At 43.0% G+C, this 25,629-nt stretch overlaps 1 protein-coding gene across 6 annotated transcripts in view; it reads left to right on the top strand.

Annotated features, from left to right (window-relative positions):
• Positions 1–25,441, top strand: part of DGLUCY (D-glutamate cyclase) — a 130,315-nt gene extending 104,874 nt beyond the window's left edge. For 5 of the 6 annotated variants that reach the window (XM_053602329.1, XM_053602330.1, XM_053602328.1 and 2 more), the window contains 2 exons: positions 12,403–12,554; positions 24,803–25,441. In XM_053602329.1, the coding sequence (XP_053458304.1) occupies positions 12,403–12,554; positions 24,803–24,946 (296 nt within the window). In that variant the 3' untranslated portion in view covers positions 24,947–25,441. Of the gene's footprint in view, positions 1–12,402; positions 12,560–24,802 lie in introns of all 6 variants that reach the window. The other variant, XM_053602331.1, reaches the window with a different exon arrangement.
• The last annotated feature ends 188 nt before the right edge of the window (positions 25,442–25,629 follow it).

Here is a 25,629-nt window from a genome sequence, read left to right as displayed (position 1 = left end):
AACTTATCTGGGGGGAAGGGAAACACCCAACTCCATGCAGGAGCAGAAAAATAACCTAACTCCAGTTCCCTCTATCAATCCTGTCCCAACTAAGGGGTTTGGGGACCCAAACTGAGAAGTGTTGGTGAAGTTCACAGGCCAGAGGCACAGGCTTCCAAAAGGCTGAGACCTAATCACAGGACCATATACTGTTCCCCACTCCTTTCCTTCTCCTCTGCGCCTTACTACCCCATTACTAAAGGCCCATTTGCTGCAGTTCCTTTTATAAGTATATCATGTTCACTTTTTTTTTTTTTGAGACAGTCTTGAGCTGTTGGCCTAGGTAGAGTGCTGTGGCATCATAGCTCACAGTAACCTCCAATTCTTGGGCTCAAGGGAGGCTCTTGCCTCAGTTTTTTCTATTTTTAGTAGAGATGAGGGTATCCCTTTTGCTCAGGCTGGTCTTAAACTCCTGAGCTCAAGAAATCCACCTGCCTCAGCCTCCCAGAGTGCTCAGATTATAGACATGAGCCACTGTTTCTGGATTGATTCAACAAAAAATTAGAAGGTGAACTAACAGGCAAAAACACATGACTGAACAGCATCAGACATATCAGAAATGTTGGCATTATCAGAGTAGGAATTTTTTAACTGTAATTAATATGCTAAAGGATTTACTGGGAAAAGTAGACAACATGTAAGAATAGGTGCCTAATGTATGCAGAAAGATGGAAATTTTAAGAAAGAATGAAAAAGAAATGGTAGAGATCAATAATTCTGTAAGAAAAATGAAGAATGCCTTTGATGGGTTCATCAGTAGATTGGACATGGCTGAGGAAAGAATCTCTGAGCTTGAGGATATCTCAATAGAAACTGCCCAAACTGAAAAGCAAAGAGAAAAAAGACTTAAAACAAAACTAGAATAGAATATCCAAGAACAGTGAAGTAACTACAAAAGGTGTAACCTATGCTAATGGGAATACTAGAGAAAGAAGAGAGAGAAAAAGAAACAGAAGCAACATTTAAAGCAAAAGTGATTGATAATTTCCTCCAAATTAATGCCACACACAACACCAAGAAGCTCAGAGAGTATTAAGCGGAATAAATGCCAAAAAGCTCCACCTTTTGGTAGCTAGGCATATCATATTCAGACTTCAAAATATCAAGGGAAAATTCTGAAAGAAACCAGAAAGAAAAAGAAACACCTATAAAGAAATTGCATTCAGTCAATTTCTCTTTAAAAACAATACAAGTGTGGGTGGGGCAGACCAGAAAGATTGTTCAGCTGAGTTTTCCTAGAATGACCAGGGAAAAAGAGAACCCAGCCACACCCGGTACAGGGACATTACCCAGAGTCATAGCTCAAGGAACACAAGTGAGGAGATGGTGAACTGGATACGGCATTCAAATATATGAATAATAGCAATTCCTGAAGGGGAAGAAGATTGTCCAAAGGAATGGAAGCCCTACTGGAAACCATTATAAAGGAAAACTTCCCCAGTTTTACTAAAGAATCCTGATACACTCCTTTCAGATGGATATTGAACCCTGGGTCATCTCAACTCAAGCAGAGCCTCTCCAAGACATAGTGTAATGAACCTTTCCAAAGTCACGATGAAAGAAAAAATTCTGCAAGCAGCCAGGAATGAGCACCAACTGAGTGAGAGCCATTATGATGACAGCAAACTTTTCAACTGAAACCTTCCAAGTCAGAGGAACATGGTCTCTTTCTGTCAAGTCCATTAATTCTTTATGGGTGGAGTCTTCTTGAACATTCTTAAATAAAACAATTTTCAGTCCAGAATTCTGTATCCTGATAAACTAAGCTTCAAAATTGGTGGAGAAATCAAATCTTTTGTGGGAATACAAGCACTGAGGAAATTCACCACAACAAGACAAGCTCTACAGGAAATACTTAGAACTATTCTCAACACTGACCACCACAATGGAACACTAGCAAAGTAAACACCCAGAAGCTAAAGGTCAAAACATAGCTTCCACAGTGGGCCAAAGGATAAAACTACACAATGGACTTTCACAAAATAAGATGAATAGAACTCCACCACACTTATCAATTCTCCCAATAAATGTCAATGGACTGAATTCGCCACTGAAGAGGCACAGGCTGGCTGACTGGATAAAAAAAAAAGCACAAGCCATCCCATATGCTGTCTCCAGGAGACACACCTAGCCTTGAAGGACAAATAAAGACTCAGGGTTAAGGAATAGAAAACAGTATTTCAAGCAAATGGAAATTTTAAAAAAGGAGGGGTTGCAATTTTATTTTTAGATACAAGCAGATTTAAAGCAACTAAAGTTAAGAAAGACAAAGATGGACACTTTATACTAGTTAAAGGAACAATTCAACCAGAAGACTTTTCAATTTTAAAATTTATGCATCCAACTTAAATGCTCCCAAATTCAGGAAACAGACCTTGATGGGTCTGAGCAATATGATATCCCATAACATCGTAACAGTTGGGGACTTTAACACTCCTCTGACAGAACTGGACAGACCCTCTAAACAGAAACTAAACAAAGATGCAAAGGACTTAAATGTGACCCTAGAACAAATGGGTTTAATAGACATATACAGAACACACCATCCCAAAGCTAGGGAATACACATTTTTCTCGTCAGCCCATGGTATGTACACCAAAATCAACCACATCCTAGGATACAAATAAAACCTCAGCAAAATTAAAAGAATAGAAATTACAATAGGGAGAAGGGGGTAAGGGAGGGGAGGGAGGGGGGAGGTAGGCGGAGGGAGGGGGATTAATGGGATTACACCTGCGGTGCATCTTACAGGGAAATATGTGAATCCTAGTAAATGTGGAATGTAAAGGTCTTAGCAAAATAACTAAGAAAATGCCACGAAAGCTATGTTAACTAGTGTGATGAAAATGTGTCAAACGGTCTATGAACCAAGTGTATGGTGCCCCATGATCATACTAATGTACACAGCTATGATTTAATAAAAAATAAATAAATAAATAAATAAATAAAAAAGAATAGAAATTACACCTTCTATCTTCTCAGACCACAAGGCAATAAAGGTGGAACTCAACTCCAAAAACTTTCATCCTCACACAAAGACTTGGAAATTAAACAGCCTTATGCTGAATGATAATTGGGTTCAGGAAGAAATAAAAGAGGAAATTATTAAATGCCTCAAACATAACAATAATGAAGAAACAAGTTAGTTACCAAAACCTGTGGGATATAGCAAAAGCAGTCTTTTTTTTTTTTTGAGACAGAGCCTCAAGCTATCACCCTGGATAGAATGCTGTGGCATCACAGCTCACAGCAACCTCCAGCTCCTGGGCTCAAGCAATTCTCTTGCCTCTGCCTCCCAAGTAGCTGGGACTACAGGCGCGGGCCACAACACCCAGCTATTTTTTGGTTGCAGCCATCATTGGTGTTTGGTGGGCCGGGGCTGGATTCGAACCTGCCAACTCAGGTGTATGTGGTTGGTGCCTTAGCCACTTGAGCCACAGGCGCCGAGCCAGCAAAAGCAGTCTTAAGACAGAAATTGATCACATTAGATGCCTATATTTGAAAAACAGCACATCAACACACTCATGAACCATCTTAGGGAATTGGAAAAAGAAGAACAATCTAATCCCAAACCCAGGAGAAGAAAAGAAATAACCAAAATTAAACCAGAGATTAATGAAATCGAAAACAGAAGAATCAGTGGCACATGTGGCTCAAAGGAGTAGGGTGCTGGCCCCATATGCTGGAGGTGGCAGGTTCAAACCCAGCCCTGGCTAAAAACTGGAAAAAAAAAAAAAAAAAAGAAGAATCATTCAGAAAATTAATGAAACAAAAAGTTGTTTTTCAAAAAATTAAATAAAATCAATAAACCTTTAGCCAGGTTAACTAGAAACAGAAAAGTAAAATCTCTAATCACCTCAATCAGAAACAATAAAGGAGAAATAACAACAGATGCCATAGGGATACAAGAGATCATCTCTAAGTACTACAAGAAACTCTATGCCCAGAAATCTGACAATGTGGAAATGGATCAATACCTAGAATCACACCCTCTCCCTAGACATAATCAAGAAGAAAATAGATCTCTTGAACAGACCAATTTCAAAAACTAAGATCAAAGAAACAATAAAAAAAATCTCCTAACAACAACAACAAAAAAAAATCCATGGTCCAGATGGGTTCACACCAGAATTCTCTCAAACCTTCAAAGAAGAGCTTATAGCCATACTGCAGAATTTATTCCAAAAAATTGAGAAGGAATGAATTTTCCCCAACGTGTTTTACAAAGTGAACATCACCCTGACACTGAAACCAGGAAAAGACCCAACTAAAAAGGAGAATTTCAGACCAAATTCACTAATGATTATAGATGCAAAAATTCTCAATAAAATCCCAGCCGGTAGATTACAGCTATACATTAAAAAAAATTCATGATCAAGTAGGTTTCATCCCAGGGATGCAAGGCTTGTTTAACATATGCAAGTCCATAAATGTAATTCATCATATCAACAGAAGCAAAAACAAAGACCATATGATCCTCTCAATTGATGCAGAAAAAGCATTCAATAAAATTCAGCATCCTTTTCTAATTAGAACTCTAAGAAAATAGGCATAGGCAGCACATTTGTTAAACTGATTGAGGCCATCTACAACAAACCCACAGCTCATATTATACTGAATGGAGTAAAACTGAAAGCTTTTCCACTTAGAACTGGAACTAGACAAGGCTGTCCTCTATCACCACTGCTATTCAACATAGTGCTGGAAGTTCTAGCTAATACAATCAGGCAAGAGAAGGAAATAAAGGGCATGTAAATGGGGACAGAAGAGGTCAAACTCTCTTTTTGCTGATGATATGATCATATACTTAGAGAACCCTAAAGACTCAACCACAAGTCTCCTGGAAATGATAAAAAAATACAGTAATTTCTCAGGATATAAAATCAATGTCCACAAATCAGAAGCCTTTGGATATGCCAATAATAACCAAGATGAGAAGTTAATCAAGGACACAATTCCCTTCACTGTAGCTTCAAAGAAAATGAAATACCTAGGAATATACCTAACAAAAAAGGTGAAGTACCTCTCCAAAGAAAATTAAGAAACCCTAAGAAAAGAATTAGCAGAAGATATTAACAAATGGAAGAACATACCATTCTCATGGCTGGGAAGAATCAATATTGTTAAAATGTCTATACTTTCCAAAGCAATCTACACATTTGATGCAATCCCCATTAATATACCAACATCATACTTTCAGGATTTGCAAAAAAGAATTCTTCATTTTGTATGGAACCAGAAAAAAAACTGTATAGCTAAGGCAGTTCTTACTAATAAAAACAAAGGCAGAGGCATCAGCCTACGAGACTTTAGGCTTTACTACAAGGCCATAGTGATCAAAACAGCATGGTATTGGCACAAAAATACAGACATAGACATCTGGAACCAAATAGAAAACCAGGAGATGAAACTAACATCCTACAGCCACCTAATCTTTGATAAATCAAACAGGAACAAACATAAATGGTGCTGGGAGAACTGGATAACCACATGTAAAAGATTGAAACTGGACATGCACCTTTCTCCACTCACTAAAATTGATTCAAGATGGATAAAAGATCTAAATCTAAAGCATGAAACAATAAAAATCCTTGAAGAAAGTAGGGGGAAAACACTTGAAGTTATCTGACTGGGGAAAGACTTTATGAAGAAGACTTCAGTGGCAATTGCAACAACAACAAAAATAAACAAATTGGACTTAATTAAATTGAATAGCTTCTGTACAGCTAAGGAGACAACAATCAAAGCAAATAGACAACCATCAGAATGGGAAAAGATATTTGCATATTATGAATCAGACAAAAGCTTGATAACTAGGATCTACAGAGAACTCAAATTAATCAACATGAAAAAAACCAATAAGATGAATAGAATCTTCTCTAAAGAAGATAGATGAATGGCTAAGAAACATATGAAAAATGTTCATCGTCCCTAATTATCAGAGAAATGCAAACCAAAACCACCCGAAGATATCACCTAACCCCAGTGAGAATGGCCCACTTCACAAAATGCTGGCATGTATGTGGAGAGGAGGGAACACTTTTACACTGCTGGTGGGACTGCAAACTAATACAACTTTTTTGGAAGGAAGTATGGAGAATCCTCAAAGAACTCAAATTAGACCTCCCATTTGTTTTATTTTATTTTATTTTTTTTTTGTAGAGACACAGTTTCACTTTATGGCCCTTGGTAGAATGCCATGGCCTCACACAGCTCACAGCAACCTCCAACTCCTGGGCTTAAGCGATTCTCTTGCCTCAGCCTCCCGAGTAGCTGGGACTACAAGCGCCCGCCACAATGCCCAGCTATTTTTTTTGGTTGCAGTTTGGCCGGGGCCGGGTTTGAACCTGCCACCCTCGGTATATGGGGCCCGCGCCTTACGGACTGAGCCACAGGCACCGCCCACTAGACCTCCCATTTGATCCTGGAATCCCATTACTGGGCATCTACCCAGAAAAAAAAAAATCCTTTTATCATAAGGACATTTGCACTAGACTGTTTATCGCAGCTCAATTTACAATTGCCAAACTGTGGAAACAACCTAAATGCCCACCAACCCAGGAATGGATTATCAAGCTGTGGTATATATATACCATGGAATACTATTCAGACACTAAAAAAGATGGAGACTTTACATCTTTTGTATTAACCTGGATGGAACTGAAACACGTTCTTCTTAGTAAAGCATCAGAAGAATGGAGAAGCAAGAATCCAATGTACTCAATTCTGATAGGAGGACAATTGATGACCTAGTACATGGTGGGGGTGGGGGAATAGGGGAGTGGAGAGAGGGAAGAAGGGAGAGGATGGGGAGGTCATGGTGTGTGACACACCTCTCTTGGGGGTGGGACATAATTATAAGAGGGACTTTACCTAACAAACTCAATCAGTGTAACCCCCCGTACCCTCAGTGAATCCCCAATGATAAAAAAAAAAGGTAAAAAATCCCAAAACAATACAAGTGTGCCCACAGGGTGGTTCACACCTATAATCCCAGCTCTATGGGAGGCCAAGGTGGGTGGATCACCTGAGCTCAGGAGTTTGAGAGCAGCCTGAGCAAGACTGAGACCCTGTCTCTACTAAAAAAAAAAAAAAGCCAGGTGTTGCGGCAGGAGCCTGAGGTCCCAGCTACTCAGGAGGCTGAAGCAAAAAGATCCACTTGAGCCCAAGAGTTTGAGTTTGCTGTGAACTATGAGCTATAATGCCATGGCACTCTACCCAGGGCAACAGAGTGAGACTGTCTCAACAAAACAAGCAAAAAGGGAGTAGAGTGAAATATTTAAAGTTTTGAGAGATAAAAACCAACCTAGAATTCTGTGCCTTTCAAAATATCTTCAAAAGTGAAAGAGTCTTTCTCAAACAAAAATTGAGAGAATTTGTTGCCTGCAAGACCAGCTTTGCAAGAGATGTTAAGAGTTCTTCAGAGAGAAAGAAGATTATATAGATCAGAAACTCAAATTCACATATAGAAGAGTATCAGTAAATAACGGAAGGTAAAATAAAAACTTTTATAGTTCTTATTCTTGATCTAACAGATAACAGTTTGTTCAAAATAATAGTACTAACAATGTATTCCATTATATATGCTATGTGTGTGTATATATATATATGCTTATGATAGTTTATGTATAAGTGAAATGAATGACAGCAATTATACAAGGGATGGGAGGGAGGAATTAGGAATACTGTGTCAGTATAGGGTCCTTGTGCTACCCATGACATAGTATAGTGTTATTTGAAAATACCCTTGGATTTGCTGTGAATGTATATTGCACACTCCAGAGCAACCTCCCAAAAAAAGTTTTAGTATACTTCATATGCTAACAAAGAGAAAATAGAGCCATATAAAATACTCAATTATAATCATAAAAGGCAAAAAAAAAACATGGAAGACAAAAATGGAACAAAGAACAAAGGGGAAAATAGAAAACAGTAACGATGTAGTAGATATTAATCCAGCTGCATCAATAATCACCTTAAATGTCAATGGTCTATCAGGGGTCCTCAAACTATGGCCCGCAGGCCACATGAGGCAGTGGGATTGTATTTGTTCCCATTTTGGTTTTTTACTTCAAAATAAGATATGTGCAGTGTGCATAGGAATTGGTTCATAGTTTTTTTTTAAACTAGAGTCCGGCCCTCCAGTGGTCTGAGGGACAGTGAACTGGCCCCCTGTTTAAAAAGTTTGAGGACCCCTGGTACACCAATTAAAAGACAGAGACTGTCAGAGTGGATCAAAAAGCAAGACTGAACTATCCATTGTCTATAAGAAATCTGCGTTAGTGTCTTTATATTTAGACATGGTCACAGTAAAGAGATGGAGAAAGATATACCATATATGTAGTATATTATAAGAGACTAATCAAAACAGAGCAAAAGTAGCTATATTAATTTCAGACAAAACAGACTTTAAAACAAGAGAAGTTCTGAGGGACAACAAGGGGCATTACATACTGGTAAGGGGATCAACATTCAAAGAAGACATAATAATTTTTAATGTGTATGCACCCGATGACAGAGGGTCAGAAGACATAAGGTAAAAACTGATAGAACTGCAAGGAAAAAGAGACAAATCCACTGTTATATAGTTAGAGGCTTTAACACCCCTGTATTGGAAATGGACAGATCCAGAAATCAGCAGATCAGGAAAGACATAGTTGAACTCAACCATATCATCAATCAACTGGGTAATATTGACATATATAGATTCTTCACTCAATAACAGTAGATTGCACGTTCTTCTCAAGCTCACATGGAACATTTACTAAGGTAGACCACATTCTAGGCCAGTGGTTCTCAACCTTCCTAATGCTGCGATGTATTTTCATTGTTACAAAGGGTCGCGACCCACAGGTTGAGAACCACTATTCTAGGCCATAAAAAACACTCTAACCAATTTAAAAGAATAGAAATCATATAATATCTATTCTCGGACCACAATGGCATTAAATTAGAAATTAATAACAGAAGATAGCTGGAAGAAAATACCGAAATAATTGCAGATTAAACAACACACTTCTGGGGTGGTGCCTGTGGCTCAAAGGAGTAGGGCACCAGCCCCATATACCGAAGGTGGCGGGTTCAAACCTGGCCCTGGCCAAAAACTGCAAAAAACAAAAACACACTTCTAAATAACACATGGGTCAAAGACAAAATCTCAAGAGAAATTTTAAGAGATTTTAAACTGAATGAAAATACAACTTAAGGGCGGCGCCTGTGGCTCAAGGAGTAGGGCGCCGGTCCCATATGCCGGAGGTGGCGGGTTCAAACCCAGCCCCAGCCACAAACCACAAAAAAAAAGAAAGAAAGAAAGAAAGAAAATACAACTTAAAAAATTTGTGGCGCCTGTGGCTCAGTCGGTAAGGCGCCGGCCCCATATACCGAGGGTGGCGGGTTCAAACCCAGCCCCGGCCAAACTGCAACCAAAAAATAGCCGGGCGTTGTGGCGGGCACCTGTAGTCCCAGCTACTCGGGAGGCTGAGGCAAGAGAATCGCTTAAGCCCAAGAGTTGGAGGTTGCTGTGAGCTGTGTGAGGCCACGGCACTCTACCGAGGGTGGTACAGTGAGACTCTGTCTCTACAAAAAAAAAAAAAAAAAAATTTGTGGGATGCAAAAAAGCAGGGCTTAGCAGGAAATTTATTACATTGAAGGCACATATCTAGTATATTAGAAGAGACCTATCATGGCAATAAGATTAATGGTAGCCATAGAGTCCACTCAAACATCTCTCAGGCCCTACTTTTGTGTCACTTAGCAGTATAATGCAACCTAGCCTGGAGGTCTGGGTCTCTAAGACGATGTGACTTAAAAACCCTGATTGCCCCAGAGACAAGGGCACTTCAACACAGATGCAACTTTCATGAATCTTAAAACAAAACTTACCCATACAAGAACAGTTTAAACTCCCTTTATGAAAAAAGCATCTCCTAACTAACCTGGACTGAATACAGCTGTGAGAAAGGGGGACGAATCCCCCAAGCTCTGAGAATGGTTTTCAGACAGAGACTCCCAGTCAGGCAATCATCTGATCCCTGATTGTATCTGGCTTAAGTCACTGATCTGCTCCTGCTGTCCATCTCAGCTCCTGCTGTCCATTGCCAGTGGCCGGGTGTGGTGGCTCATACCTGTAATCCTAGCACTTGGGAGTGGCCTTTTGCTCAAGTTGGTTCTCAAACTCATGAACTCAAGCAATCCACCTGCCTCAGCTTCCCAGAGTACTGAGATTAGAGATGTGAGCCACTGTGCCCAGCCTTGGCCACTCCCAAGTTTTAGCCCACAATAACCCAGGCTTTTTACCTGGTGTCTGAGACAGCACTTTGGGTTTTTATTTTCCACACTCACACATTAGCGTGGAGGTTGAGTGTGGGCACTGAGGCAGTACAACATGACTGTACTGAACTGTATACTTAAAAATGATTCGATGGTAAATTTTCTTATGTGTTTTTTGCTACAATTTAAAAATTTTTTAAAAGAGACTGGGTCTGGCTGTATTGCCCAGGCAGGTTTTGAACTCATAGGCCCATGTGATCCTTCTGCCTCAGCCTCCCAAGTAGCTGAGATTACAGGCATGTACCACTGCACCAAGCTACATTAATTTTTTAATTGGAGGCAATAATCTGAGTTCACATCTCAGGTTTACCACTTACTAGCTGTGTGACCTTAGGCAAGTTACTTAACTCCTCTGTGCCTGTCTCCCAGTATTCAAATGTAGATGCTAATAATAATACTTAACAACTTACAGGCTTGTTATAAGGACTTCAAGAGCTAGTCCATGTAAGGCATTTATAATAATGCCTCACATTGTAAATATTCGATGAAAAGTGGGACTCTATCCATCTATCCAGATACCACTGATACGAATTACCATTAATTTATTTACCATTAAGTAAGGAAAACACAGCCAATTATAACTATAAGATACTATTGATTTTAAGTCACAACTCAATATCAGAGATGTAAATGTAAAAAAATCTTAAAATCAGTGAAATATAGTCTATTGTCATATGGTCTTCACTCACCACATTTTAATATGTGCTTTGTATTTTCAAGCTACATGTTTTTGTATTTACTAGGAGGTTTATTGTTGTTGCTTTTTTCTTTAACCTGAAATTTCTCCAGTCTTCTATCTCTTCTCTGGCAAAATCCTACCTAGCCTAAAGGCCCCTACTTAAATAACCCCTTTTCTGTGAATCCTTACACCAGTCAGAATATTGCCCCCTCCCAGTCTGAGAAACACAGTGAGACCTCAAGTCTACAAAAAATTTAAAAAATTAGCCAGGCATGGTGGTGTGTGCTTGTCATCCAATTACTCAGGAGGCTGAGGCAGAAGGATCACTTGAACCCAGAAGTTTGAGGCTGCAGTGAGCTAGGCTGACATCACTATGCTCCAGCCTGGGCAACAGAGCAAGACCCGGTTTCCAAAAAACAAAAAAGAATAATCTTTTTTTTTCTTTTTTTGAGACAGAGTCTCACTATGTCACCCTCAGTAAAGTGCTGTGGCATCATAGCTCACAGCAACCTCAAACTCTTGGGTTTAAGCAATTCTCTTGCCTCAGCCTCCCAAGTAGCTGGGACTACAGGTGCCCACTATAATGCCCGGCTATAAAAGAGAATAATCTTAATGGTGTCCCCTCCTTAGTGTTCCCATAGTCCTCAACTCAGTCACAGGTCACACCACCCAGGGTGGCTGCATGTCAGTCCCTCTCTCCCCTGGTTGGGAGCACCTCTCTTTTATGATGCTCTAGCACCTACAGCCCGGCAGGCCCTTCACCAGTTCTTCAGCTTCATGAGAACTCAAGCAGGTTTCAAGGAACAACCAAGGAGATGGTTCCACCACTGGGGATTCAGCTAATAAAAGAGAAGGGGAGTCTGAGGCTGATTTAGGAGTGACTTCCAAGCCAATGAAGAGGCTGTGCAGCACAGCACGATGGGGCTGTCTCATCCCCTCCAAGACAGGCTTCCACACAGTGTAAGTGAGTCAGTTCAGCCAGGAGGGGGACTTTCTTAATATGGGGAGTCTGAAATAGGTTTCTCAGGTGATTGCCTAGACCGTTTTCTCTGGTGGTAATTACCAGTACACAACCCAAATGGCCCAGAGCAATGGTTTTCAGCCTTCTTCTTGCTTCAGACTCACCTGGAGAGCCTATTAAAACTCAGCCTGCTCCCCTCTCTTCCTTTCCTGCTGAGTTTTTGATTCAGTAGATCTGGACTGGGGCCCACAAATTTGGGTTTCTAACAAGTTCCTAGGTGATGCTGGTGCCACTGCTCTGGGGAGCTTCCTTGGAGATGGTTCTGAAGCCTGGGGGCAGGCTGATGAACAGGTGACCTTTCCAATTCTATGATGAAATCTTTTTATGTTGTTAGGTGTTTCTAACTGGGGAGGCTATGCCTTGGCCTGTGCGCTGTACATCCTGAATTCATGTGAGGTCCACAGATGCTACCTGAGGAAGGCAATTGGATCCTCTGGAGCACCTCAGGATCAGAGCTGGACTCAAGCCCTCCCATCGGTCACTAAGGTAATGTACCCCATCAGGCCACTCACATAGAAGCAACTTTCTCCCTGGATAAGCAGTAGGCCTGATGTTCTGAGCCATAAAGCAAGGGCCATACCATGCTCTCCTCCAAAAGCCAGAGGCAGAGCCAGCCTTGAAGCAAAGGTCTCCTGGCTGGAGTGGGTGACCTTTGACCTATAGGGACCCTGAATCCTGTGAGGCCTGAGATGAGTGACCATTTTCCTTCTAGTTTGACTCTAGGCAAGTTGGATATCCTTTCTGAGCCTCATTTTCCTCATCTGTAAAATGGGGTAGTCAGCATTGCTGTTGGAAGAACTGAAGGCCTGACCATGGTGGGTGCTCCACAGTGGTAGCAGTACGTATGTGGGGGTCACCCTCTTCCAAGGAGTTTACCACCTAGTGACACTCAAACCTGTGGGGGCCATGCAAGGTAGGAAGAGGACCCTGTGGACTGGAGGCTGGAAAGAATAAAGTGGACAAAAGGAGAAGAATCCCTGAGGGAGGAATGGCTGGAACAGAGTCTGGGAGATGAGGACCAGCTCAGAGTCTGCTCTGGAGGTAGAGGGCAGGAGGCAGGAGGTATGATAAAGTAGAGGAGGGCTCTGATCCCAGGATTCACAAGGAGGGCATCCATGATCTTCCTGAAGCAGTTCGCAAAGTTGTTCCTGGATGTGCATTTTTCTGGGCAAGAATCCGTGGTTTCATATGATTCACCAAGTAGTCTGGGGCCATCTGGGGAAGAGGCAGATCCAGTTGGCCAGGTCCAAGACCATGACTTTCTCACTGAGGGTGCTGCTTGAGTGGTAGTGGGAGCCAGGGGATGGGAAACTGTACCGCTGCTTTGTCCGAGCTCCTCTGTGCAGAGGCAACTCTCAGGAGCCTGCAATTCTAGGCATGGCCTGTTGCCTGGCACAGAGGAAAGGCATCAAGGCCTACTCAGCTACCTTAGGTGAGCTCATACATGCAAAAGGGGAAGACACAGCCAGGCAGTGGCCAGGCCCTGGTGCCGGGGCCTGTTTTCATGGCCCTCACTCAGTAAGTCCCCCCTGCCAATGCTGGTTCTGGACTAACCCGCCTCCTCATCTGGTGCTCCTCAAGTAGGGACCTGCCCCTCCTGGAGGACAAACTGGTGGGGCAGACTTGTGGGACACAAATGATGCATCTGCCTCTAATGCCACACTTCTGGGGGAATTTTCCAGGGGAATTTGGACCAGGGGAAATGAGACCAAAGCTCTGACTTTCTATTTAAATCTTGGGTCAGATGTGACTTGACCTGCGGGCAGACAGCAGTCTCAGGAATTGAGGGGGGGTTGATGTTTAAGGTTGTGGGAGAGGATTGGCTTGAGGAGATGGGAAGGCAACCCAGAGGCAGAGGGTTCTAGAGATGGGTAAGCGGCTGCTACAAGGCCCCCAGCCACATAGCAGAGCCTCCCAGTGACTGCATCCAGGGTCCCTCGCCGCCTCTTTTCTATCTTTCTCTTTCTGCCTGTCTCTCCCCCTCTGTTTCTCCCTTTCTCCTTCCTGCCCCCGGCTTCTGTTTCCCTCCAGCACCTCCTGGATAGGTGTCATTGCGCCCATTTTGTAGGTGAGGGAGCTGGTGCTCCGAGAGGCAGGGTGACTTGCTGCCCAAGACCACCCAGTTAAGAGACAGAGCTGAGGTCTTGGTCTGGGTTTCTCTGACTCCATACTCTGGGCTTTTCCCAACATAGCTCAGAGCTTCCCACTTCCTGGTAATGCCAGGATGCCAAGGGAAGGGAGGAGCCCAAGCAAGTAGTGACATTTTTAGGGGGAAATGGTCTGCGCAGAGGGCTTTTCATGCTCTCTGTGTACTTCCGGGATCTGAACTGGAAAAAAACCATGTGGGGTCTGCCTCACACATGATCCCTGATTCACAGAGACACAAAAGAATGAAGCCAGCCAAACAAATTCACACGGCCCAACACGCACCCTCTGATGGAAAATTCTCCTTTTATATTTCTACCCAGTTCTTCATAAATATATTAATAATGCACAACCCTTGTGAAGAACATAAAAGGGGATGCTTTTAAAGCAAAAGCACAAACACATGTTTGCTGAGCCCTCCCTATGGCCCAGTCCCAGGTTTGCTCTGGGAGACAATGAGTCAGACATAGCCCTAGGGTAGGGAACTCAGGGTCTGTGGAGAGATGAGATGACACATGACAAGTAATTTCAGAAGCCAGGATGAAAGTGCCCACAGCAAGCTGCTCTAGGGGCGCACAGAGAACAGCTCGTAGCTCAGAGAGTTCAGGGAAGGCTGCCTGGAGGAGGAGGTCTGAGCTGAGTCTTGGAGGGTGGGAAAGTAAGTAGCAGGTAAGGAAGAGTGGGAAGGGCCTTCCAGGCAGCAGGACCCACATGACCAGTGGGGCGGGGGTGTGAAGCAGGACAGTATGCAGGAGAATAACTAGAATTGTCACACTAGAGTTCTGCAGGTCACTCCGTGGGAGTCCCTGAGTCATCCAGAGATGGTGGGCAGAGCTGTAGCCTGAGTGGGTGGTAGAGCTTGATTGGTTGGGATGGAAAAATGTCCCTAACCCCTGTTCGGTGAGTTGTTCCCATGCTTGGGGACAGGAGATCTTAGAGGTCTGATTGTGGCTGTGACAGGAGTGGAAGCCCAGGGCAGGTGGATACTACTGTCTAGGGCACATTCTTGCCTTTGTCCCAGAGGCTCCTCAGAGTAAGGGAGAGGCAGTGCCCTTAGATTTTACTCGAGGGCAAGCTAAATGTCTGGAAAGCATTCCCCAGACTTCGTCAAGTGCCAAGAGCTGACTGATGACACCTTACAGGGGGCTAAGGTGGTCCCTGAAAGATCAGGTATAAGAGGACCTGGGATATGGGGGAGGGCTAAGTTACTGCCATGCAGCAGAGTGACAGAGCTCTGGGAAGGGTTGGGGGTCCTGAGAGGAACTGAAGGCCCCCAAAGATGAGGCCAGAGGAGACCACTCACTGAGCTACTTTCCCCTCAGCCCATGGGGGCACAGACACCAGCTACCCATGCCCCTGTGCCTGATGCTGGTCTCGGGTAGGATCACTTTCTTCTCTGTACTTCTGCACTTTGTAGTTATCTCCTCTGCTTTCTAGAACCAAGTCATTTTTTTTGTTTGTTTGTTTGAGAGAGAGTCTCCCTCTGTTGCCCAGGCTAGAGTGCCATGGCATCAGTCTAGCTCACAGCAACCTCAAACTCTCAGGTTCAAACGATCCTCCTGCCTCAGCTCTAGCCAGGACTAGAGGCACCTGCCACAATGCTCAGCTAATTCTTCTATTTTTAGTAGAGGTGGGGTCTCACTTTTGTTTAGGCTAGTCTGGAACTCCTGAGCTCAAGCGATCCTCCCACCTCAGCCTTCCAGAGTGCTAGGATTACAGGTGCAAACCACCAGGCCCAGCCCCAAGTCCTTTTTAAAAATGTCCAGCCTGAAAACAAAACAAAAAAAAACAAACAAAAAAAAACAGCCTGCTTTGGGTGAGTGGAATGGGTGGTTAGGAAGTGCACAGGCCAGAGACTTGGCTGACTGGTTCAAGACCCAGCTCTACCCACCCCAGCCTTGAACAAGTCCCCTGACCTCAGCATTCCTTGGCAGAGGTAATAATAGTAACTTTTTGAGTTGTTGTGCAGATTAAATAAGCCCCTTTGTACAAAGCACTTAGTGTCTGGCATGTAGTAAGTGTTCAGTAAATGCTAGCCATCATCATCATCATCTTTGTTACTGTGAAAAGGTCCATTTTCTCCCTGGGTCAGGCTGGTGCAGGTGTCAGGGTGGCCCTGAGCCCAGGCTTGGTGGTAGTAGCCAGTGGCTCTTGCCTAGGAGAGCTCAGACGGTCACAGCAGATGGAGGGTGAAGGCTGAGAGGAAGAGTACCCAGTGAATTGGGGGTGACAGAGCTGGGGCCTCTAGATACCGTGTAGTATCACACAAGGCTGTCTGTCTTTCCTTTGCGTGGCCTGGGAAGCTGACTAAGCTGTCTCTCTAGCTGCTACCCTGTCCAGCCCAGCCCATCAGCCAAGTAGCTCTCCCCTACCTCTCCCAAGGTGGGGCCATGCTGATACCAGGTAGCAACAGTGCCCTCCCACCAGCCCCAATGTTGCCTGGCTGTGCCAGAGACTGGGGGCCCCTGATTCAGCTGCTAAGGCCAGAAGTCATTCTGGGACCTCTTTCCCCACCCTCCACTCTGCTCCTCTCCCACCCCACTGGCTCAGCCTGAACAGGGGCAGCCCCCTCCAGGTGCTCTGCTTCCAGCTGTTCTGCTCCCTACCTGCCCCAGTTGTTCTCCTCCCCCACTGCCACCGCCCCCAGCCAGCTTCTTAGCAGATGCTGTAGTCATTCAGCAGTTCCTGGGATTTGCTGGCAGTAGCTTTTGGTGCGGTTGGCTTCTAACCTGTTGACTAATGACGTGTACCCCAAGGCTCCCTGATAGGGAAAGCAGCATGCTGTCTGCAGCTATGTCCCATAGCTGCAGAAATTCCCACATAAAGAGAGGATATGACCAACGGGAAGAGAAGTGGGAGAATAAAGCTCAAACAAAGGGCAGGAAATGCCCATTCTGGGTGGATATCCCCTGGGAAGAGACTGTTAGACAAAACTCATGTGGAAAGTGGACATAGTCCTGGGCCTCCCCCTGCTGAAGAACACCCACCTTGGTCCCCAGGGCAGGACTAAAATGCAGTCTCAGGCAGGTGTGGAGAGACAGTTCCCGGTGACAGTTGCCAACACTTTCTCCGTTATTGTGACGTTTTCAGTGATGCCTCTCAAGGGCCCTTGCTTGGCTCATTCCTACTCTTTCATCACCTCTGAACCTAACTGCCCCTTGTCTTAGCCAAGGCTGCTCTAACAAAATACTGCAGATTGCTTGAACAATAGAGATTTAATTCTTGCTGTTCTAGAGATAGGAAGTCCAAGGTCAATGTGCCAGCAGTTTTGATTCCCTGGTGGAGACTCTCTTCCTGGCTTGCAGATGGCCACCTTCTTGCTGTGTTTTCACACGGCGGAGACAGCGTGCTGGTTCCTCTTCTCCTTCTAATCCCACTAGGAATGCCTCATCCTCATGACATCATATCAACATAATTACCTCCCAAAGATCCCAATTTCAAATGCTATCAATTGAGAATTAGGGCTTTAAAATGTGAATTTTGAGGAGACACAAACATTCAGTCCATTAACACCTGTCCTCTGGAAAAATCTTCCTTCCTAAACTGGGTTGGAAGTCTCTGCTCTGTGCTGTGATCCCATGTGCTATGACTGCCTGACTGCTCATACAGACTGTGAAGCCCCTGCGGCAGGACCATGTCACATTCACTACTGTGTCCTTGGTTCAGAACCTGGAACATGGAAGGTACTTATCAAATATTCATGGATGATGTATGAATGAGCAAATGCCTGCAGGGAAGATAAGAGTCAGGCTCCTTTCTGCCCTGATTTCCTGTTCTAGATTCCTTTGGTCTCTTCCTCTCACCTCCCATCTCTGGGGGAGAAGAAGGAGAGGGGGAAAGGTGTGTTTGACTTGTCTTATGCCTTCACCTGAGACTTACCTTCCTCGGGGAAACCTGAGCCATTCAACCGGGGACAGACACATTTATAGCTTAGATAAGTGGTTCTTTGGGACCTTACTTTTAGAAGGGAGAAGGAAGGGCAGGGATCAAACCACTTTTCTTTTTTTTTAACCAGCAAGTGAGCCAAAGGAAGAAAGCTCTGGGATCAAGACCAGGAGACACAGTACTATCGGTTTTTGTTTTTTGTGTTTGTTTGTTTTTGAGTGTTTTTAATTATTTTTCAAATTAATATGCGGGTACAATTTTTAGGTTACATTGTTCTCTCTTCTGGGGAAAAGTTCCATTTGTAAAAGAGCCCCTCACCCAGGGGGCGTGTTGTACACTCACGATGTGCATGTTAGGTGAGACCCCGCCTCATGCCCCCTCCTGCTGCCAAATGTTCTCTCCCCCCTTCCCCTTCCCACTTCCCTCTACTCCCAATCTGGACTATATTAGTGTTTTATTGTTCTTATGAACATGTAATTATTTATATATTGATTTTACATTAGAATGTAGTACATTGGATATTTATTTTTTCATTCTTGCAATACTTTACTAAGAAGAATGTATTTCAACTCCATCCAGGTAAATGTAAAAGATGTAAAGTCGTCATCTTTCTTAATGCCAGGAGACCCAATACTGTCAGTAAAATCATTTATTTTATGAGCATCTATGTGCCAAGGACCATGGTAGGTGCTTGAATTCTCTCATTTAATCCTCTTAACAACCTTCTAAAGGAGGCATTATTATTATGATTAATTATTATTATCATTGTTTAAAAAAACAAAAACAAAAATATTATTATTACAAACCTCCCCATTTTACAGATGAGGTGACTAAGACACAGAGGAGTTAAAACACCTGCCAGATGATCCCAAAGCCACCCTGCCTGTTAGGCCCTGGGCTGCAGCATCAAGATAGGGCTGCATTTTCCTCATGGCTCTGCTCCCTCCACATGTTCCCACATCCACACTGACTAGTATCTAGAAGGGGAAAGCAGCAGAATTTGGCATGTGCCCCATGTGAGGCTAACAGTGGTGTCCCAGGAAGAAGGGGAGTCTCTGGCACAGTCAGAGGCCATCGGCAGGACTGGGCAGGTGTGTGTTTTTTTATTGTTGATGCTTGATATTGGAATCAAGTTGCAACATGGTGGACTGAGAGTCCCTCTATGCAGGGACTTTACCCGACTACCCAGGGTCTGGCAGACAAAGGGAGAGAAGGTGCTGCACATACACACACATACACACACACACACACAGTGTATTAAGTCATGAGAGATGACACTGTAGCAGCCCTTAGCAAGGCTAAGAGGCACTCAGTTCCTGGTCACAACAGGCAGAAGCTTTACTGAAGAAGTAGCCAGCACTGCCCCTGCAGGAGGAGTGCATCTTTGATATTTATTAGGAAAATGCAGGTTTCTGTGAAGCTGCTGTGAAGGGAATTCTGTCTTTGATTACTTCTCAACTTGGCTGTTATTAGTATATACAAATTTTACTGAATTGTGATTTTATCACAATTGCGAACATCAATTTTTATATCCTGACGCATTACTGTAATGCTTAATCACTTCCAGGAGTCTACTTGGTAGAATCTCTGGGGTTTTTTAAGTATAGGATAATATCATCAGGAAAGAGTAAAAGTTGACCTCTTCTGTCTCCATTTGGATACCCTTGATATGCTTCTCTTGCCTGATTGCATTGGCTAGGACTTCCAGCATGATGTTGAATAGTAGTGGCAATAGTGGACATCCTTGTCTGGTTCCAGTTCTAAGTGGAAATGCTTTAAGTTTTACACTATTCAGTAGGATTCTGGCTGTGGGTTTGTCATAGATGGCTTCTATTAGTTTAAGAAATGCCCAATCTATGCCTATTTTCTTAAGTGTTCTTATCAGAAAATGATATTGGATTTTGTTGAATGCTTTTTCTCCATCTATTGAGGGGCTGATATGGTCTTTGCCTTTGATTTGATTTATGTGGTGAATTACATTTATGATTTGTGTATGTTGAACCAACCTTGTATCCCTGGGCTAAAGCCCACTTGATCACGATGTAACATTTTTTTTTTTTTTTTTACTATGTAGCTATGTTCTATTTGCTAGGATTTTGTTGAGTATTCTCACATTGATATTCATTAATGATATTGATGTGTAGTTTTCTTTCTGTTGTCGAATCCTTTCCTGGTTTTGGTATCTGGGTGATATTTGCTTCATAGAAGGAGTTGGGGTGAATTATTTCCTTCTCATGTTTTCGAATAGGTTCTGTAATGTAGGCACAAGGTTTTCTTTGAAGATTTGGTAGAATTCTGGTATGAAAACATCTGGTCCAGGACTTTTTTGTTGTTGTTGGAAGCTTTTTTATTGTTGATGCTTGATATTGGTCTGTTTAAGAGTTCTAATTCTTTCTGATTAAGTCTGGGGAGTGGGTGTGATTCCAGATATTGGTCCATTCCCCCATTTTCAAATTTCTGGGCATAGAATTTTGTGTAGTAATCAGTGATAATCTTCTCTATCTCTGTGGTATCTGTTGTCATTTCTACTTTTTCATTTCTGATTGAAGTTATTAGACATCTTGCTTTTCTGTTTCTAGTTAATTTAGCCAAAGGTTTATCGATTCTATCAATCTTTTCCAAGAACCAACTTTTTGTTTTACTAATCTGAGTGGTTCTTTTGTTCTCAATTTCATTTAATTCTGATCTAATTTTGGTTATTTCTTTTCTTCTGCTAGTTTGGAATTGTATTCCTCTTCCTTTTCCAGTTCCTTGAGATAGTTCATTAGGTTTTTGTTGTTGTTGTTGTCATTTTTTGAGACAGAGTCTCACTTTGTTAAGGTAGAGTGTCATGGCATCATAGCTCACAGTAACCTCAGACTGTTGGGTTCAAGCAATTCTCTTGTCTCAGCCTCCCAAGTAGCTGGGACTACAGGTATCTGCCACAACACCTGGCTATTTTTTAGAGATGGGGTATTGTACTTGCTCAGGCTGGTCTTGAACCTGTGAACTTAGGTGATCCAGAGTGCTAGGATTATAGGTGGGAACCACTGTGCCCGGCAGTTCATTAGGTTGTTGATGTGCACTGTTTCTGTTTTTTGGGTGTGGGCATTTAATGTGATACATTTCCCTCTTAGGAGTGCCTTTGCAGTATCTCCCAGGTTTTTGGTAGCTTGTGGCTTCTAAGAAAATGAAATACCCTGGAATATACCTAAGAAAGGATGTGAAGGATCTCTACAGAGAGAACTATGAAACTCTGAGGAAAGAAATAGCAGAAGATGGTTCGGTGCCTGTAGCTCAAGTGGCTAAGGCACCAGCCACATACACCAGAGCTAGCTGGTTCGAATCCAGCCTGGGCCTGCCAAACAACAATGACAACTACAACCAAAAAATAGCCAGGCATTATGGTGGGTGCCTGTAGTTCCAGCTACTTGGGAGGCTGAGGCAAGGGAATCACTTAAGTCCAAGAGTTGAAGGTTGCTGTGAGCTGTGATGCTAATGCACTCTACCCAGGGTGACAGCTTGAGGCTCTGTTTAAAAAAAAAAAAAAGAAAGAAATAGCAGAAGATGTTAACAAATGGAAAAACATACCATGTTCGTGACTGAGAAGAATCAACATTGTTAACATTTCCATACTACTGGCTCAGCACCTGTAGCTAAGTGGTTAGGGTGCTGGCCACATACACGGAGGTAGGTGGGTTTGAACCCAGCCCGGGCCTACTAAACAATGACAACTGTAACAAAAAAAAAAAAAAAAAAGCCGGCCGTGTGGCAAGTGCCTGTAGTCCCAGCTACTTGGGAGGCTGAGGTAAGAGAATCCCTTAAGCCCAAGAGTTTGAGGTTGCTGTAAGCTATGACACCATGGCACTCTACGAAAGGCAACATAGTGAGACTCTATCTCCAAAATATATATATATATATTTCCATACCACCCAAAGCAAGCTACAGTTTAATGCAATCACCATTAAAGCATACTTTGTTTGGGGGTTGTTTTTTTTTTTTTTTTTTTTTGAGATAGTCTTACTATGTCACCCTCGGTAGAGTGCCATGGTGTCACAGCTCACAGAAACCTCCAACTCTTGGGCTTACGCGATTCTCTTGCCTCAGCCTCCCAGTAGCTGGGACTATAGGCGCCCACCACAATGCCCGGCTATTTTTTGTTGCAGTTGTCCTTGTTGTTTTTAGCTGGCGTGGTAACCACAGGTGCCGAGCCAAGCATACTTTGAAGAACTTGAAAAGATAGTTATTTGGGGGTGGGGAAGGGTTGGCACACCGTTTTTGTGTGGGTCAGAACCACAAGACGAATTCTACCTAACAAAATGAAATCTTTTGACATGGTTGCTTGTACCCTCATATTAACCTGAAATAACTTTACTTAATAAAAAAAGAAACAGGCTATGCCTGTGGCTCAAAGCAGTAGGGCTCCGGCCTCATACACTGGAGGTGGCGGGTTCAAACCCGGCCCTGGCCAAAACTGCAAAAAATAAAGAAAGAAACAAACAAAATTAAAACCCTTTAAATTGAAAAAAAAAGTTCTTCATTTAATATGGAACCAGAAAAATCCCCAAATAGCCAACATAATTCTAAGAGATAAAAACAAATCTGGAGGAATCACATTATCACACTTCAGGTTATACTACAAGTCTATAGTGATCAAAACAGCATGGTATTGTCACAAAAATAAAGACATAGATTTATGGAACAGAGTGAGAACCTAGAGATGAAATTAGCTGCATACTGCCAACTGATCTTCTGTAAACTAAATAAAAGCACACGCTGGGGAAAAGAATCCTTATTCAATAAATGGTGCTAGGAGAACTGTTTAACCACATGTAAAAGACTGAAACCGGACCAGTATCTCTCACCACTTACAAAAATTGATTTATGCTGGATAAAAGATTTAAATCTAAGACAAAGAACAATAAAAACTCTAGAAGAAAGTGTAGGAAAAAACTCTGATTTATCAGCTTAGGAAAAGATTTTATAAAGAAGACCCCATTGGCAATTGCAGAAGCACCAAAAATAAATAAATGGGACCTGTTTAAACTAAAAAGCTTCTGCACAGCTAAGGGTACAACAACTAAAGCAAACATGCAACCTTCAGAATGGAAGAAGATACTCGCATGTTAAGAATCTGACAAATGGCTCGGCGCCTGTAGCTCAAGCGGTTAAGGCGCCAGCCACATACACCAGAGCTGGTGGGTTCAAATACAGTCCAGGCCTGCCAAACGTCAATGACAACTACAACCAAAATTGCTAGGTGTTGTGGGGGGCGCCTGTAGTCCTAGCTATTGGGGAGGCTGAGGCAAGAGAATTGCTGAAGCCCAGGAGTTAAAGTTTGCTGTAAGCTGTGATGTCACAGCACTCTACCCAGAACGACAGCTTGAGGTTCAGTCTCAAAAAAAAAAAGAATCTGACAAAGTCTTAATAACTAGAATCTACAGAAAAAAACTAATCATCAGGAAAAGAACAAAGAACCCCATTTATCACTGGGCAAGAGATATGAACAGAACCTTCTCTGGAGAAGACACACAAATGGCCAACAAACACATGAAAAAAATGCTCATCATTGCTAATCATCAGAGAAATGAAAATCAAAACCACCTTGAGATATGACTTAAGCCCAGTGAGAGTAGACCATATCCCAGAAATTCCAAAGCTGCAGACGCTGGCAGAGAGAAAGGAACACTTACACACTGTTGGTAGGATTGCAAACTAATACAGCGTCTTTGGAAAGAAGTACGGAGAATCCTCAAAGAGCTAAAAATAAACCTTCCATTTGATCCTAAAATCTCATTCCTAGATCTCTATCCAGAAAAAAAAATTATTTTACCATAAGGACATTTGCACTAGAATGTTTATCACAGCTCAATTTATAATCACCAAGATGTGGAAACAACCCAAGTGTCCATCAACCCATGAATGGATAAACTGTGGTATATGTCTACCGTGGAATACTATTCAGCCATAAAAAAGATGGAGACTTCACATCTTTTGTATTTATCTGGAAGGATTTGGGGAACATTCTCCTAAGTAAGGTATCACAAGAATGGAAAAACAAGTATCCAATGTACTCAATATTAGTATGAAACTAGTAGATGAATAGCGAACTATGTGCCCACCTGAGAGAAAAACACATTAAAATTCAAGAAGTGGGGTGGTGTAGTAAGCTCACCTATCAGGTACAATGTAGGTGTATGTGGCTCACCTCCTGGGTGAAGGGCTCAACTGCAACTTGGACTTTAAGAAACAAAGACAATGTAGCCTAATGGCATGTGTCCTTATATTAATCTGCAAAAAATATTTACCAAAGGGCGGCGCCTGTGGCTCAAGGAGTAGGGTGCTGGTCCCATGTGCCGGAGGTGGCGGGTTCAAACCCAGCCCCGGCCAAAAAACCAAAAAAAAAAAATATATTTACCAAAAACAAAAACAAGAGCAAGAGAAAATGCAGGTTCCCATAAAAGCATATTATTTAGTTAGATGAAGATAACTACCAGAAGGATCAGCCCAAACCGTTCAGGCGGTTGCTTCTGGGGAGTGGGTTTGGGGGCCAATGAGGCGTTATTTTTCATGAGTCTTCCAGCGGCATTGGTATTTTTAACCAAAATTTTATCTTTTAAAAAGCAAGCATATCAAGGCAAAGCCTCCTTCTTTACTTGTAAATGGATATATTTCTTTCTTTTTCCACCTCCTCCACTACTTCTACCCCATTTTATTTTTTTCAGGAAGAAAAAATGTTGAGCATCCTGGTGCAGCACAAAGTGCGGAGTGGTATCTCAGGCGTCGTGGGCATGGAGGTGGACGGGCTGCCCTTCCACAGCGTCCACGCTGAGATGATCCAGAGGCTGGTGGACGTCACTGCAGTGTGAGGGTGACTGGCCATGTTATGTGGCTAAGCCTGCATTTAGGGAGGCATTCCCTGCGGGCCCCCAACTTCTCTCCACAACAGTCTTGCAAGCGAACACTGGCCTTAGATGAGCAGTGAACTCCCCGGAGGCCTGGGAAATGGTGTGCCTCTTCCTGGGAGGAATAGTGCACATGATGTGGACCAAGGACATTTCTCTGGGGCTTTTGTGCTTCTGTCCTTTAGGTACTAGAGGCCTTGATTTCATTCCTCCTTCACCCTGGCTTCTTCAGGCCACCCATGTGGTGTGCTCTGAGAATCTCTTGACAGTCACTCATGGGACACCCATGAGCATTTGACTGCCAGGCAGAGCACAGGAGTCAATGTTACCAAGGTCCCCAGGCTATAGCAGTTTCCCCTCCCCCCTTATCTGCAGTTTCAGTTACCTATGGTCAACCACAGTCTGAATATATTAAATGGAAAAATACAGAAATAAACAACTCCTAAGTTTTAAATGGCATGCCGTTCTGAGTTTCGTGATGAAATCTTGCACTGTCCTGCTTGGTCCTGTCTGGGACGTGAATCACTCCTTTGTCAAGGGTACCCATGCTGTCCACGCTACCCACCCATTAGTCACTCAGCCATCCCCATGATGAGATTGGTTGTCCTGGTATCACAGTGCTTATGTTCAATTAACTCTTACTTGAC

The sequence above is a fragment of the Nycticebus coucang genome, chromosome 9 (genome assembly GCF_027406575.1).
Source record: "Nycticebus coucang isolate mNycCou1 chromosome 9, mNycCou1.pri, whole genome shotgun sequence".
In the NCBI taxonomy this organism is placed as follows: Eukaryota; Metazoa; Chordata; class Mammalia; order Primates; family Lorisidae; genus Nycticebus; species Nycticebus coucang.
Note: the sequence above shows the minus strand (reverse complement) of the source record. Positions and strands in the feature narration are given on the sequence as shown.